This window comes from Oncorhynchus keta, chromosome 36 (assembly GCF_023373465.1).
Source record: "Oncorhynchus keta strain PuntledgeMale-10-30-2019 chromosome 36, Oket_V2, whole genome shotgun sequence".
Taxonomy (NCBI): Eukaryota; Metazoa; Chordata; class Actinopteri; order Salmoniformes; family Salmonidae; genus Oncorhynchus; species Oncorhynchus keta.
In genome coordinates this window covers 17,487,455-17,505,528 of record NC_068456.1, presented here as the reverse complement: position 1 = coordinate 17,505,528, position 18,074 = coordinate 17,487,455, and the positions used below count along the sequence as shown (strand labels likewise).

Below are 18,074 nucleotides of genomic sequence, written 5' to 3'. Positions count from 1 at the left end.
ATATTTCATATTTGTATCATATTTTCACTGTGTATTTGAGTGTGTGTCCTCCAAAGTGACTACACCCCCCAAAAAATGTACCAGAAAGGTGAAATTTTAACCTTTCTTGGAGTATGCAGCATTACTAATTATTGTTTATGGCCCTCTCAAGATAAATAATTACTTTGGGGGACTATGTAGATTACATTTTTTGATTACATTTAGTTACATTTAACTGGTTTTAAGAACACCTTCCTAATTTTGAGTTGCACCCCCTTTTGCCCTCAGAACAGCCTCAATGAAAGGAAGACAAAATAAGGACAAAAGAAGGACAGAAGAAAAAGGAAAAGAAAGAGGACAACAAAGTGAAACAGTCAGCACTTCTATTGCAACTTCGTATTTCGTCGTCCTAACGTAGTCTACACTGCTATCTGCCCAGCAGCTAGCCAGCTAGCTAATGTCCACCGTCTACCGAATAGCAGCACTGTAGAAACTATTACACTCAACTGAACGACTTGATTAGTGTAGTGTTAGCTAGCTACATAGTTGTCTTTGCTGTCTTCGTATCCAAGATAATTGTGTAGTTTAGAGCGTGTAGTCTTAGAGTGATTATCTTAATTTACCGAGGTTAGCTAGCCAGCTATTTGTCGTCCTTAACGTAGGAGACACTGCAAGCTAGCCAACAGCTAGCCAACGTCTACTGAATAGAACTTCCGCACTCAACAACCCGGTCGCATTCCGCTTCGCTCCACAGGTAGTATCACATTTTCATTTAATTTCATTACAGCACAACGGTTTGATTTGTTTGATCATAGCTAGCTACATAGCTAGCTACATAGCCGTCTGTGTATCAAAGATAATTGTGTAGTCTAGAGCGATTTTCTAGGTTAGCTAGCCAGCTATTGTCGTTCTTTTAACGCAACGTAACGTAACGTAATCAACACTGCTAGCTAGCCAGCTAGCCCCCAAATAGCAGCACTGTAGAAACCATTACACTCAACGGAACGACTTGATTAGTGTAGTGTCAACAACGCAGCCCCTGCCAGCTAGCCTACAAAGTCAACAACGCAGCCACTGCCAGCTAGCCTACTTCAGCCGTACTGTATCATTTTAATCATTTTAGTCAATAAGATTCTTGCTACGTAAGCTTAACTTTCTGAACATTTGAGACGTGTAGTCCACTTGTCATTCCAATCTCCTTGCATTAGCGTAGCCTCTTCTGTAGCCTGTCAACTATGTGTCTGTCTATCCCTGTTCTCTCCTCTCTGCACAGACCATACAAACGCTCCACACCGCGTGGCCGCGGCCACCCTAATCTGGTGGTCCCAGCGCGCACGACCCATGTGGAGTTCCAGGTCTCCGGTAGCCTCTGGAACTGCCGATCTGCGGCCAACAAGGCAGAGTTCATCTCAGCCTATGCCTCCCTCCAGTCCCTCGACTTCTTGGCACTGACGGAAACATGGATCACCACAGATAACACTGCTACTCCTACTGCTCTCTCTTCGTCCGCCCACGTGTTCTCGCACACCCCGAGAGCTTCTGGTCAGCGGGGTGGTGGCACCGGGATCCTCATCTCTCCCAAGTGGTCATTCTCTCTTTCTCCCCTTACCCATCTGTCTATCGCCTCCTTTGAATTTCATGCTGTCACAGTTACCAGCCCTTTCAAGCTTAACATCCTTATCATTTATCGCCCTCCAGGTCCCCTCGGAGAGTTCATCAATGAGCTTGATGCCTTGATAAGCTCCTTTCCTGAGGACGGCTCACCTCTCACAGTTCTGGGCGACTTTAACCTCCCCACGTCTACCTTTGACTCATTCATCTCTGCCTCCTTCTTTCCACTCCTCTCCTCTTTTGACCTCACCCTCTCACCTTCCCCCCCTACTCACAAGGCAGGCAATACGCTCGACCTCATCTTTACTAGATGCTGTTCTTCCACTAACCTCATTGCAACTCCCCTCCAAGTCTCCAACCACTACCTTGTATCCTTTTCCCTCTCGCTCTCATCCAACACTTCCCACACTGCCCCTACTCGGATGGTATCGCGCCGTCCCAACCTTCGCTCTCTCTCCCCCGCTACTCTCTCCTCTTCCATCCTATCATCTATCATCTTCCCTCTGCTCAAACCTTCTCCAACCTATCTCCTGATTCTGCCTCCTCAACCCTCCTCTCCTCCCTTTCTGCATCCTTTGACTCTCTATGTCCCCTATCCTCCCGCTCCGTGGCTCGACGACTCATTGCGAGCTCACAGAACAGGGCTCCGGGCAGCCGAGCGGAAATGGAGGAAAACTCGCCTCCCTGCGGACCTGGCATCCTTTCACTCCCTCCTCTCTACATTTTCCTCCTCTGTCTCTGATGCTAAAGCCACTTTCTACCACTCTAAATTCCAAGCATCTGCCTCTAACCCTAGGAAGCTCTTTGCCACCTTCTCCTCCCTCCTGAATCCACCCCCCCCCCCCTCCCTCTCTGCAGATGACTTCGTCAACCATTTTGAAAAGAAGGTCGACGACATCCGATCCTCGTTTGCTAAGTCAAACGACACCGCTGGTTCTGCTCACACTGCCCTACCCTGTGCTCTGACCTCTTTCTCCCCTCTCTCCAGATGAAATCTCGCGTCTTGTGACGGCCGGCCGCCCAACAACCTGCCCGCTTGACCCTATCCCCTCCTCTCTTCTCCAGACCATTTCCGGAGACCTTCTCCCTTACCTCACCTCGCTCATCAACTCATCCCTGACCGCTGGCTACGTCCCTTCCGTCTTCAAGAGAGCGAGAGTTGCACCCCTTCTGAAAAAACCTACACTCGATCCCTCCGATGTCAACAACTACAGACCAGTATCCCTTCTTTCTTTTCTCTCCAAAACTCTTGAACGTGCCGTCCTTGGCCAGCTCTCCCGCTATCTCTCTCAGAATGACCTTCTTGATCCAAATCAGTCAGGTTTCAAGACTAGTCATTCAACTGAGACTGCTCTTCTCTGTATCACGGAGGCGCTCCGCACTGCTAAAGCTAACTCTCTCTCCTCTGCTCTCATCCTTCTAGACCTATCGGCAGCCTTCGATACTGTGAACCATCAGATCCTCCTCTCCACCCTCTCCGAGTTGGGCATCTCCGGCGCGGCCCACGCTTGGATTGCGTCCTACCTGACAGGTCGCTCCTACCAGGTGGCGTGGCGAGAATCTGTCTCCTCACCACGCGCTCTCACCACTGGTGTCCCCCAGGGCTCTGTTCTAGGCCCTCTCCTATTCTCGCTATACACCAAGTCACTTGGCTCTGTCATAACCTCACATGGTCTCTCCTATCATTGCTATGCAGACGACACACAATTAATCTTCTCCTTTCCCCCTTCTGATGACCAGGTGGCGAATCGCATCTCTGCATGTCTGGCAGACATATCAGTGTGGATGACGGATCACCACCTCAAGCTGAACCTCGGCAAGACGGAGCTGCTCTTCCTCCCGGGGAATGACTGCCCGTTCCATGATCTCGCCATCACGGTTGACAACTCCATTGTGTCCTCCTCCCAGAGCGCTATAAGAACCTTGGCGTGATCCTGGACAACACCCTGTCGTTCTCAACTAACATCAAGGCGGTGGCCCGTTCCTGTAGGTTCATGCTCTACAAGATCCGCAGAGTACGACCCTGCCTCACACAGGAAGCGGCGCAGGTCCTAATCCAGGCACTTGTCATCTCCCGTCTGGATTACTGCAACTCGCTGTTGGCTGGGCTCCCTGCCTGTGCCATTAAACCCCTACAACTCATCCAGAACGCCGCAGCCCGTCTGGTGTTCAACCTTCCCAAGTTCTCTCACGTCACCCCGCTCCTCCGCTCTCTCCACTGGCTTCCAGTTGAAGCTCGCATCCGCTACAAGACCATGGTGCTTGCCTACGGAGCTGTGAGGGGAACGGCACCTCAGTACCTCCAGGCTCTGATCAGGCCCTACACCCAAACAAGGGCACTGCGTTCATCCACCTCTGGCCTGCTCGCCTCCCTACCACTGAGGAAGTACAGTTCCCGCTCAGCCCAGTCAAAACTGTTCGCTGCTCTGGCCCCCAATGGTGGAACAAACTCCCTCACGACGCCAGGACAGCGGAGTCAATCACCACCTTCCGGAGACACCTGAAACCCCACCTCTTTAAGGAATACCTAGGATAGGATAAAGTAATCCTTCTCACCCCCCTTAAAAGATTTAGATGCACTATTGTAAAGTGGCTGTTCCACTGGATGTCATAAGGTGAATGCACCAATTTGTAAGTCGCTCTGGATAAGAGCGTCTGCTAAATGACTTAAATGTAAATGTAAATGTAATTCGTCAGGGCATGGACTTTACAAGGTGTCAAAAATGTTCCACAGGGATGCTGGCCCATGTTGACTCCAACTTACCACAGTTGTGTCAAGTTAGCAGGGTGTCCTTTGGGTGGTAGACCATTCTTGATACACATGGGAAACTATTGAGCATGAAAAACCCAGCAGTGTTGCAGTTCTTGACACAACCAGGTGCGCCAGGCACCTACTACCATATCCCATTCAAAGGCACTTAAATATTTTGTCTTGCCCATTCACTCTCAGAATGGCACACATACAGTACACAATTCATGTCTCAATTGTCTCATGGCTTAAAAATCCTTATTTTAAACTGTCTCCTCACCTTCATCTACACTGATTGAAGTGGATTTAACAAGTGACATCAATAACGGATCTTAGCTTTCACCTGGATTCACCTGGTCAGTCTGTCATGGAAAGAGCAGGTGTTATTCATGTTTTATACACTCAGTGTAGATTAGACCACACCTATTTCTCCTACTATTGCCATACCTTAAGATGTTGACACTTGTACTAATTTTGAAATTACAACAGTGGGCCAAATGCCATGGACAAAGGAGGCATTAAATAAATTGTATAAAGCTGAAATACTCCGCAGAGTATACCCTGGGTAGCCAACAGCCCAGGGGCGAACTGGTCATTTGGCATTTTGGGCAAATGCCTGATGGGCTGCTTCATTTTTAGCCCAGTGGGCCTGTGTAACTTGGATTTTTTTTGCACAAAATTATTGTTTGTTGTCTGTGCAGATTGTTGTTTATAAGAGTATTTAATCTATTATGAATATGTTTTTCTCTATAATGGAATGAGATAGAATAGTCATATCAGTGCCAAAAACCGATTAATTTGTCTCTGGTTTGGAGGCACAGTGCTCATTCTGAGCTTTAGTTGTATGGAGTAATATTTCACTGTATGCTTGTAACACATTTTCTTAATTCCTTTTTCATGGAAATACCAATACTTCACAGACAACACCTACAAAAAGCCTACCCATTTAGTCCACTCCAACAGGTATGCTCACATTTGCTGATTCTAACCCCTCTCCTATAATTACGCACTAACATGGTCAGATTGGCCATTTGGAAATACTGGCAAATTCCGGAAGCGCCGAACCATCTTTGTGTTGGGTGGGTTGTTCAAAGTTGACAACAAAAAAAAGGGGCACAGCCGGCGGCCCATCGGCCTGTTAAGATTTTTTATTTAAAAAATGGTAAATTTTTCTGTTGCATAATAATTTATTTGAGCATTTGCCTGATCAGTGGGCAATGGCTGCCCCCCCCCCACCCCCACCCCCCTAACAAGATGGGCCCTTCTGGTTTTCTGATTGGTTGAGCTAAGGCCATGCAAAAATGTACATTAGCAAAGAGACCCGATCTGACTTTCTGTCATCAGGCATTCCAGATCATGGATCGCATAAAACAGAAATGTGGCGCCAAAAAAATTAGAGACCAAAAAAAAAGTATCTTGAGGCGGATGTGTGAACTAAACTTATTTTCTAAAGGTTCTGGTTCTGGTTCTGCTGGTCCAAGTGGTGTGACTCTGTCTGTGATGAGAAATGATGCTCTGCTTAGCGCCAACCGATCAGCTGCTGCTACAGTGCAGTCAAGGTAGGGAGAAAACAGAGAAGGACACACAGACACTGACACAGATTAAGCCTAGTGCTATCAGTTAACATTTTGGCTGAATATTGTATGAAATAGTAGGCTAATTAACACAAATATGACAGGCACTAACTTGCAATAACCTAAAAAATCATTAGACTTGCTTTTATAACACATAACCCAATAGCCATCTACTGTATAAGACATTACATACAGTGCTACTGCTTTTTATTAAATATCAGTCATGATGTATTACAATGAAACACTGAATTAATGCACAATAATTGCTCAATAATCCTCTGTTAAAGGTCAATTCGGGGACAATCTGTGTTTTTTAATTGTTCTATTTTTAATTGTTTTAATTGTTCTATTAAAGTTGATTTGCTTCTAAATCTCAGTCTCTTCAGCCATCGAGTGGGTCGTAGTTTAGGAGCTGTAGTAACAAGTGACTCTATTGTTGAATCACAGAGCATAGCCACCGCCACTGGAGGCTGGAAAGTCCTTGCCTATTTTACCGCCGATTTCATTCGCTGAAAGGCCTGTCACTTCTTTGCAGAAAGATACGCATACACGGGGAATCTATCCGCATCCACATAAACTAGTTCCGGCATCACTCTATGACATACACAGAAGGTTTTGTATTGAATTCAATATAATAAAACAGATAAAGAGGGAGGGAGAGAGACAGCCAGGTCCTTAATGTAGCCATTGGCTGCAGCCAAAGCATTAAGGATCTGTCTCTCTCTCTCTCTCTCTCTCTCTCTCTCTCTCTCTCTCTCTCTCTCTCTCTCTCTCTCCTCTCTCCTCGCTCTCGCTCTGTTTTCTTGTATTAAATGATATGTAGCCTAATATTTAAACACTTAGCAAAGTAGGCAGGGGGGAACGCGTCAGGCACTAATTTGAAATATGAATTTATACTGTTATAAGGTACTAAACGAGCCAATGGTGATCTATAAGGTATTCATTCTGTGATTTTGTTCTTTGGCTAATATTTGTGTTTATTCATTCACAACTAGGATGGGTAACACTTTATTTCAAGGGTCCAGAATAAACCATTTATGAGGATTTATAAACTGTGTGTTCATCATTTATTAAGTATTACTACCACATGAGTATACAATTGACTAAAACTTAGTCAAATATTTTTGCAGCCCCTAATCTAAAGTGAGTGCTATTTACACTGTTTTTACATTACATTACATTTTTGAGTGACAAGTGTAATTTCTCCCCAAAAGAGCTGCGCATGCCATTGGTAGACATTCCCGCAGTACTTGGTAAAAGAACAAGCACAAAACACAGGATGTTTAAGGAAATATTTATATATACATGTGTGAATAACTAGCTTACTAACATTTACACATGTGGTGGTCAATGAGTGATGAGCAAACGGTTTGCAAATGCCTTATAATGCCTTATAAATGGTTTAATATGGACCTTAAAATAAAGTGTTACCCCAGGATGTTCCTGGGCACCACACAGGCAGTGTTGTCCCCTGCTCTTCTGGTCCCAGTGATGCTAGGCTTACAGCACAGACATCTCAGCTGCTGCAGCAGTCATGTGTAGTGGAGGTAGGGAGAACAGAGAGAGAAACACTCACTCTGACCCAGATGTCCTGCCAGTTTATTGATAGTTTGGCTCTGTATTATATATGTAATAGTAATGAGCATGGGAGGGGGGTGCTTTCATAAGGTATTATGGGCCAATGGTCATCTATTAGGCATTTATTCAGTGATTGTTCGTCTTTATCTAATAAATATGTTTATTAATTTACAACCAGGATGTTGTTGGGCCCAGTACAGGCAGTGTGGTCCCCTGGTCTTCTGGTACCAGTGATGTGAGAAAGGATGCTAGGCTTAGCAGAGACAGCTCAGAGGTGAGTGCAGTGGAGGTAGGAAGAAAACAAAGAGACACAGATGTACTGCCAGTTTCTTAATATGTTGGCTCTATATGTAATAGCCATTAACACTTTGGAGTGAAGCAAAGACAGACAGAGTGACAACAGAGGAGAACAAGGAGAAGCACAGACAGACAGACAGACGGACAGACAGACGGACAGACGGACAGACAGACAGACAGACAGACAGACAGACAGACAGACAGACAGACAGACAGACAGACAGACAGACAGACAGACAGACAGACAGACAGACAGACAGACAGACAGACAGACAGACGGACGGACAGACAGACAGACAGACAGACAGACAGACAGCAGAGAAGATGCAGACATACGGCACAACAGGGAGGCAACAGAGGCCCAATTATAGTGGTGAGTTCTATCACCAGCAGAGTTTTACAATGTTGTATTTGTCTTAGACATGAGCTGCTGAAAAGAGAAAAGGAGGAGGACAATGTTTCACAGGTCACTGTCTGCCCCTGTGCACTAATAATTAATTAGCCATAAAGCAAAGTAACCTCAATCACGAGACAGACATATTATACATTAATAATATCATGTCTTTAAATGATTCAGAGAAATGCTTAATTGACAATAAAACCATGCATTATTTCGCGCGGGATGAAAAAGCTGTGCGTAATGATGCGCAACTTCAACGCTTGGCTTTTGAAATATACTGCAGGTGATACATTGAGTAAAATATTAAAATGTTGAGTTAAACATCGTCTTTAGAGATGCACACCATTTGTACATTATTAACTTTAATTTTAACTCACGCTGCTGTTTTCTCCAACCCAGTGCCCCATTGCCTGGTTGTGCGCAGAGTCTCCGGACAGAGGGAAAGTGGAGGTAACCAGAAGCGGCTCACTTTGCCTCGGGCTAGTTCTTGCGTCCTCCCCAGTTCGTCGGTATTCTGTCCTCGAACTGTAAACGCCTTGTAAAGGCTCCACAAGCTTCTCGGCTGAAAATGCGTCACCAGGACCTCCAATTTGACTCCTGTCCGAATATTCGCCAAATGATGTGCTTCGCTTTGTCCTCGTACGGTTACTTGAAGCAAATGTACCGTCTTTAACTTCAAAGGAACTGTCAGACTTTTTGCTGTCAGCAGTAAAATTCTTGGAACGGTTTGGCGCCTTTTGATCTCTGACAGTAGATACAGCGTCTGGTGGCACTTTCCCAATAACTCCGTCCAAGTCCTTTGGCAATTTCTCCTCACCTTTTGGAACTACGGCTTTTCCATCAATTGTTTCCATTCTAAAATCTCTGGAAAATGTGGATTCCTTGTCGATATACTTTGGGACTTCGACCCATGCGGATTTTAGGTTTGCGCGCAGCTCCAGAGGCAATTTATCCATACGGTTAAACCAAACGTTCGTCGTCGTGGAACTCGCTGGCCAACTTATTTCAGCGTATGCCGTCAACATATTGTAAAAAGAGATTAAAATGCAAGTCAAAAGAGCCCAACACCAAACTGACCCCGAGACGACCATTGTTTTCAACTCACTGTTGCCAAATAGGTTAAAAAATAAATATACGTTTGACGGTGGTAGTAGATTGATCAACTTGTGAAATATTCACTGCGTTACGGTTACAATCAAGAGTCGCTTAAACTGATCTGCTCACGTCCAGGAATTTGTCAAAGTGACCAACAACCAGTTGGGGAGGCGCTGCACATCAGACAAAATGCGCCCGACAGAAAGTGATTGTGGCAATTGGAGGGGTGTGTAGGACAAGAATTACGTTAAAAACGCATTAAATATCTAAACTTGTTTATTTATTTTTAATCAACATGAATTAGTGGCAGTATCATTATTTGCCAAATCCATATGGAATAGTTATCCAGCCAACTGGATAGCCTCCTCCAGTGCGTCATTGGTTCACCCGACAAAACATGAATCTCAGTATAGGCAATCTTTACCATTGCATTTCCTTCTGCAGAACAGGTGAGTGTACAGCTTTAATAGACAACCAATAAGCCATGTGGATATGCACATAATAGGCACATTTTGGATATATTTTGTAGATTTGAAGGAAGAAACATCGAGAGTATGTTGCCAATTTTCTGACATGTATGTGTATTTAGGCCTACATTTGGAAGAGTTCACCGAAAATACAAATGTACATGATTTTCTTCTAACCTTGACTTAGACAGTTTATATGTTGTGCATATTTAGGTTATTTCATTCATTTCAGCAGCCTCTGGCTGGCATTAGCTTCCTCGGACCTCTAATAAATGGCTCTCAACAAGGTATATCCTAGCATGGAAGTTCCTTCCAAACCTCTGCAACATAAATTGACTAGAAAATCATGTAAATGTTTATTTTGGGTGAACTATGCCAGGAAAACAATAGGAACGCCTTGGGATAAGAAGTATTCAAGAATGACAGGATTGTCATCGGCTCAAACCAGCTCAGAACATGGCAGTCTAGCTGTTCTTCAGAGGTGGTGCAGAGTCATGGAAAACTCTCATTCCTGTGTATCACTGTGCTACAGAAAACTGAAAACTGGAGAAAAAAAACACAAAAAAACAGCAGTTGATCTTGATCCAACTTATCTGTTCATATTTGAATGTACCAATTTTTTTATAGGCCAAACAAACAATGTGCTTTGAAATTATATTGAGTCTGTATGGTTGCTGTATTTTTCAAGAATTTCTATGCCCTCTAGCAATACTATATCTTATTCTGGTGTTCTAAATGTTCTGTTTGTAAGTCAGGCCATATAGCCTGTTTTTGAAAAGTATGGTAATGTGCATACACTTTCCTTATCAAGTAAACAATGTATTAATACCTACTTTACATACATTTGAGGAGAAGTAGCATTCTTTATAATGATATGCTAATTGAAAATTATTAAGTTCAATTAGAGGTGCACAGCAAATCAAGAGTCATTTCCTTTTGTCAGTGTCAGTCATCGCTCCCTATAATTGTATCTCAATCTTTGAGGATATGGCAGAGTTGATTTGAGAAACAGGAGAGCAAAGTGGGGAGGAAGTCTATGAAGAACATAATTATGCAGGAGATAGTGACTGAAATGTATGTGATATTTACATCACCTGTCAATCGCATTCTGATAGAAAAAATTAGAACAAAGATTTCCATTTCCTTCAAGGCCAAAGTGTCTTTGCATCAAAGGAAGGAGACAAAGCATGTTGCTGCATCAAAAGAGAGGGCAACCGTTACATAGAATAATTAGGCTATGCAATTACTCCCACTTTATCCAACTTGGATCTCTTATGACTTCTTTTTACAATTATCTTTCTATCCTATTCTTGCTAATGAATGACAATAGCGTAGCAAAACCCTGCAATATAAACTGTAATATGCTAGTTGTGAAACTCACGTAAGAAACCATTCTTGCCACTTACATGTACACTGAGTGTACAACACATTAAGAATCTGCTCTTTCCATGACATAGACTGACTAGGTGAATCCAGGTGAAAGCCCTTATTGATGTCACTTGTTAAATCCACTTCAATCAGTATAGATGAAGGGGATGAGACCGGTTAAATAAGGATTTTTAAGCCTTGAGACAATTGAGCCATGGATTGTGTATGTGTGCAATTCAGAGGGTGAATGGGCAAGACAAAAGATTTAAGTGACTTTGAACGCGGTATGTAGTAGGTGCCAGGCACACCGTTTTGTGTCAAGATCTGCAATGCTGATGGGCTTTTCACTCTCAACAGTTTCCCATGTGTATCAAGAATGGTCCACTATCCAAAGGACATTCAGCCAACATGTCACAACAGGGAAGGATTGGAATCAACATTGGCCAGCATCCCCGGGGAACGCTTTCGACACCTTGTAGAGTCCATGCCCTGGCAAACAATATCAGGAAGGTGTTCCTAATCTTTTGTACACTCAGTGTATATTTAACAGTATTGCTTCCGTCTCTCTCCTCGCCCCAACCTGGGCTCGAACCAGGGACCCTCTGCACACATCAACAGTCACCCTCAAAGCATCGTTACCCATCGCTCCACAAAAGCCGTGGCCCTTGCAGAGCAAGGGGAACCACTACTTCAAGGTCTCAAAGCGAGTGACGTCACCGATTGAATCGCTATTAGCGCCCACCACCGCTAACTAGCTAGCCATTTCACATCGGTTACATATATCATGATTGTTCTGTAGTTACTGTAAATGACCAACTTGCTATGAAATAGCAATATTATACTCTGTATAAGCAGCTCAAGGCATGTTTTAAATCACATGTAACACTCACTCAGTGTCCTTGAAAGTTTAATTTAAAATCACAACACACATGAGTTGTTGACATAATGGATGAAAGTGACAGCAAATCAATTTGTGGCTGATACAACCTATGACAGTGCCACAGTAGATCCCTATAGAGTGTAATGTACAAAAAAGCAAAAGAGAATCCAGTGACTCCGTGTCTCAGGAGTTTTGCATTTGGCCACTCCTTTCTGCACGGCTGTACAAACAAATTGAGATTCATGGAACTGGAAGCTTGGGCAGCAGGTGCTACTGTTGTGGCTCTCAAACTCAGCCCCATGCAGACGCCATACACCGGCAAGCACGCACGCCACACACACACACACACACACACACACACACACACACACACACACACACACACACACACACACACACACACACACACACACACACACACACACACACACACACACACACACACACACACACACACACACACACACACACACTCACACACAGAACCACACACACACTATGTGGGCCAATCCTGCCACCACAAACACCCTCTGACATGGAAGTCTAATTGGACTGATGAGACTCTGTTTACCGATTATTCACCTGAAATGAAGTGGCCAGTTCCAAAACTGACCATGGCAGACCAGTAAGGGAAACCACCTCCATCAGTGACATATCTTTTAATCTATTCTAACCTTGAGCCATTCCAAGCATGTGTTGTTGTTGTGTGTGTGTGTGTGTGTGTGTGTGTGTGTGTGTGTGTGTGTGTGTGTGTGTGTGTGTGTGTGTGTGTGTGTGTGTGTGTGTGTGTGTGTGTGTGTGTGTGTGTGTGTGTGTGTGTGTGTGTGTGTGCGTGCGCGCGCATGTGTGTGTGCGTGCGTGTGTGTGTGTGAAGGAGGGGGGACTGAGAGAGAGAGAGAGAGAGACAGACAGAAGGAAAGAATAAGGGGGTGCAGAAGTGTGTGCGAGTGCGTGTGTGTGTGTGCGCGTGTGCATGTGTCTGCGTGCGAGACAAAGAGAGAGATGGAGAAAAAGAGTCTCCCAGACTCCAACTCTGCGTGTGTGTATCTACGCTTTTCACTCCCCTCCCCTGATTAGATGATTAATTCGATTATCAGATCAAATCCTCTCATTTAAGTAGGTTTGCCGAGTCGAAACCCTGAAAACAGCAGCTCTACTCAGCCTCCAGCCAACCGAGCCTAGACAAGGAGGAGCAGCCCAGAAGCTCTCAGGATAAAATCACATTTGTGCATCCACTGTCTGCATTCCAAGCTTGCTAGCTTCAACACTTCCTTGATCCTGACAGAGCAGACACACTGGAAGTAACAGTAACAGTAATGGCCGTCACACAAACAACTCACAGTCCGGCACTGGAGATGAACAACAAGGTGCACTATCTCCATGCCATTAACCCTTAAAAATCTAAAGTCTTCCTTATGCTTTGGTTCGGCTGGTGTTGACATGGAATTGTTTAACGATGGTCAGACCATGTATCCTTTAGCTAATTGATTTGGAATTTTAGGACCCCTGTAGGTATCAAAAAAGTATATACAAAAATGATTTGACAAAATATTGAACTTCTTTACTTCTATAGTCCATAGAACTACATGAATAACACATTAAAAAAATGGCGAAACCGGTCAAAAAATGTACATTTGGATTAAACACTTTAAAAAATCCTCAGCAATCTACACACAATACCTCATAATGACAAAGTGAATGAAGGTTTATCGAAATGTTAGTAAATGTATAAAATTTAAAAAACAGAAATACATTATTTGCGTAGGTATTCAGACCCTTTGCTATGAGACTCGGAATTGAACTCAGGTGCATCCTATTTCCATTAATCATCCTTGAGATGTTTCTACAACTTGATTGGAGTCCATCTGTGGTAAATTCAATTGATTGGACATGATTTGGATAGGCACACACCTGTCTATATAAGGTCCCACAGTTTAGATTGCATATCAGAGCAAAAACCATGAAATTATGAGGTCAAAGGAATTGTCTGTAGAGCTGCGAGACAGGATTGTGTCAAGGCACAGATCTAGGGAAGGGTAGAAATATATTTCTGCTGGTTTGAAGATCCTCAAGAACACAGTGGCCTCCTTCATTCTTAAATGGAAGAAGTTTGGAACCACCAAGCTCTGGACACCCAGAGCTCTGGAGTTCCTCTGTGGAGATGGGAGAACCTTCCAGAAGGACTACCATCTCTGCAAAACTCCACCAATCAGGCGTTTATGGTAGAGTGGCCAGACAGAAGCCACTCCTCAGTAAAAGGCACATGACAGCCCGCTTGAAAATAAAGGTGTGCCAAGCTTGTAGCGTCATACCCAAGAAGATTCAAGGCTGTAATTGCTGCCGAAGGTGCGTCAACAAAGTACTGAGTAAAGGGTCTGAATACTTATGTAAATGTGATATTTCTGTTTTTCATTTTTAATAAATTAGCAAACATTTCTAAAAACCTGTTTTTCCTTTGTCATTAGGGGATATTGTGTGTCGATTGATGAGGGGAAAAAGAATTCATCAATTTTATAATAAGGCTGTAATGTAACAAAATGTGAAAAAAGTCAAGGAGTCTGAATACTTTCTGAAGGCGCTGTATATATATTTCTTGGACATACTGTATATTTAACCCAGGTAGTAGGTTACCTTGAAACTAGTCCCGTGACACTAGAGGGGGATGTAGAGCAAAACAGAGAACACCATGTTTGTGTTCATATTAGTCTAAAGGCCAAACCATTATGACACTACAGACATTTTTGTAAGAAGACCGATTTTCGGGATGTCTCCTGGTCTAACAACCAGCTTTGTAGCTCTGCCACTTTCCAACGTTGATGTGGAAGGTGGACATAGGCCGATGATTGAGCCCATACAAAAGAGCTCATACAAAAACAAACTTAAACAGATGGATTTTGATGCGTATTTTGTTATTTGGTTAATTAGATGGACAGACGTGAGTCAATCGATTAAAGACAAAAACACCTACCTACTGCGGATGGGGAAAAAAACATTGTGGGAGAAACAATTGAAGAGATCTCCCAAATGAGTCATGACCTGGTTTTAGAGGGTTTCCTTGTTGACTGCGCACTTTACCACTATATCTTGTATAGTATCATGTTTCTGCACCATTCTTTGTATGTCTGTATGAACAGCAATGTAAACCTTTGTTTTTGTAACTTGTACCTGGCTGTATTGATAATAAATTCCTCTGTAAGATCATTGAAGTCTATCTTTCTATATCCTAACTGTCATCCTCTCAGTTTATATGGGCGGGCACTATATTGTAACTCCTCTTATCCATGTTGAGTATTCAAGGTTCTTCTTGTTCCCGAGAAAATGTTTGTCGTTTTTCGTTCCAGCATACGTCAATACCATTTTAGAAGAGGAGGACCATGTGTTCCAGCATTAAACAAAAACCTTAATGTGATTGATCAAAATACCTGTACATGAGACGTAGATCAAAGTATACGATTCCTCCTTCATTATAATCTGTCTTCCAGAGTGAGGTTACAGTATGTATTTCCTTTAAATAAAGTCTAGATATTTCTCTATTAGCTTTATCATTTCTAATCAGGGAGGATTATTGTGATTAGCAGGGGACCACCCATGCATAATACCACTACTGTAGGGCAGGAGTATGTGTCTCTACATAACACATTTGTTTATTGCCACTGGAAAGCGAACACCATCTGTTATCAAAGGAACTCTCTTTGACCCACTTAGAAAAATAAACTTCAAGGCAGAACTTAAGATTTATCCTTCTTTAATGTGTTGGATAAAGTATGTCTATAAGTCTACCTATTGTTTCAAAAACCAAACCAAACACTACTAGGCCCTATTCAACCAAAAGGTAGTGGATGGGAGTTTCCAAGATGAGACTAAAAACATAATACATCCATGTTTACTGTGCAAAGCAAAACAGCTATAAAATGGATATTGGAATCACCAAAAACAGACAAAAGAAATTCCCTTTAACGGTTCAGAATACCTTCCCATTTGACTGTACAACAGCTCAGTTCTACAGTGCCTTTTCCTGTGTCTTTCCTTTCAACACAAGCTGAAAGGAAAAATCAATACTTTTTAAACCTCTGGCAACTATTTCAGATTTTTTTAATGGGTACTTTAGTACTGGTCAAAGGGTGATGTGTTATCTCTACTCTCTTGGTTTTCTGGTCTAACAGATGCTTTGCCTTTTCTCTCTCTCTCCCTTTCTCTCTGCAGTTGTACAAAACATGAAAACACAATCATATCTTTTGATCAACCATGGGTGCCCAAAGTGTAAAATGGCCCAAATTTCAATTGTAGTTGTTAATCATATATATTGTGCTAAAGCTACGTAGAGTGACATGTTGTAAAAAAATGACTTTGCATTAAATCTGTCACTGCTGGCTGATTTATGCACGCTTCTATATGAAGATATACGGTCCACATTTCTCTATGAATAATATGTAGTAGGGCATTTGGAAACAAACACCAAAGGACATGCAGAATGAATAACAAACCATAATGTAACTCCAGCTCATGGAAACACTAGATTTGCATTAGTTGACCTAAAACCGGAGCCACAATAGAAATGGATGACTTCTTCTGGGAAAATATCTAGTCATATTACTGTAAATTATGTTACCTAAAACAGTAGCAGGACTGATGCATTTAGGCAAAATTGTCTGTTTATGCGAATCAACTGTTGGGCATAGATTCAGAACTTCTTGATCATGGAATCAGAGACACTTGTATGAGCAGATGGGAAGAATAATTTATTTGTAGCAACGGACCCAATTCCTTTGAGATAAAGATTGTTCAAAGGTCTTGTTCGCACCTTGTTCAGGGTAAGAAAGGGCACTGTCCTGTAATTCTCTGAGGGGAAAAGCATGCATGGAAGTTTAATGCCTTGCTACAGACAGTCTCAGAAATAGGGACTGGCCATGTCTCCCATCATCCATCCTATAGTGCCCTGTGGTACCATGATGACTGGAACGCAGCTCTCCCGAAATGGACACAGCATTTCCCACCGATGGACCTTGCTCCAGACAGCTAGCTCTGTAACTGGGGTCAACGCAGGGCCTGGTAGTGGCAAGAGAAGGTGGAGGAGGGTATGAGAGACTGGATGAATTCATTTGAGATAGAGTGAAGGAGATAGACACATCAAAATTGGATATGCAAAAACATGCCGAGTACCAGCACGAGGCTGGAAGGTTCCCTTTTATGTTGGGTTTCCATACTTATATTAGAAATGTAAATGCGGTTTCAGAGTCATATATTCCCGTTTGGTGAGGGTAATTGATTATTAAAATGGAGACAAAGGATAATTGTGTGGCAGATGTATGTAGGCCTACTACTCTGAGTGTACAAAACGTTAATAACACCAACCTAATACTGAGTTGCACCCTCGTTTGCCCTCAGAACAGCCTCAATTCATCAGGGCATAGACTACAAGGTGTCGAAAGTGTTCCACAGGGATGCTGGCCCATGGTGACTGGTGGACCAGTCTTGATACACACGGGAAACTGTTGAGCGTGAAAAACCCAGCAGCATTGCAGTTCTTGACACACTCAAACTGGTGCGTCTGGCACCTACTACATAACCCTTTCAAAGGCTCTTAAATATTTTGACATGCCTACTCACCCGTTGAATGGCACACATACAAAATCCATGTCTCAATTGTCTCAAGACTTAAACATCCTTCTTTAACCTGTCTCCTCCCCTTCATCTACACTGACTAAAGTGGATTGAACAGGTGACATCAATAAGGGATCATAGCTTTCACCTGGATTCAGCTGGTCAGTCTATGTCATGGAAAGACCAGGTGTTTATAATGTTTCATTCTATGGCAGATAGTGTTTTCAACAGCTCAGCCTATTTGTAATTTCACATTAGCACCTGGTGTGGTAAAGTTATGGATGGTAACAACAGTGACTGAAAAGGCAGCTGATTGAAAAGCCACGTCTATACCATCACCACATAGTATTAATAGCATCTCAACAATCTTTGCCAGCAAATGCTATAAATACATTAGGAAGAAACACTTTTATGTCTGTATTCAACAACAAACAGTACCCCCAAAGTACAAAGTACAAGCAACTGTAGTAGATAT

General features: G+C 43.1%; 1 protein-coding gene across 2 annotated transcripts in view; it reads right to left on the bottom strand.

Annotated features, from left to right (window-relative positions):
* Positions 1-9,410, bottom strand: part of LOC118369729 (VPS10 domain-containing receptor SorCS3) — a 68,113-nt gene extending 58,703 nt beyond the window's left edge. For both annotated transcript variants that reach the window (XM_035754377.2, XM_035754376.2), the window contains exon 1: positions 8,566-9,410. In XM_035754377.2, coding sequence (XP_035610270.1) covers positions 8,566-9,279 — 714 coding nt within the window. In that variant the 5' untranslated portion in view covers positions 9,280-9,410. The remainder of the gene's footprint in view (positions 1-8,565) is intronic.
* Between the last annotated feature and the right edge of the window lie 8,664 nt (positions 9,411-18,074).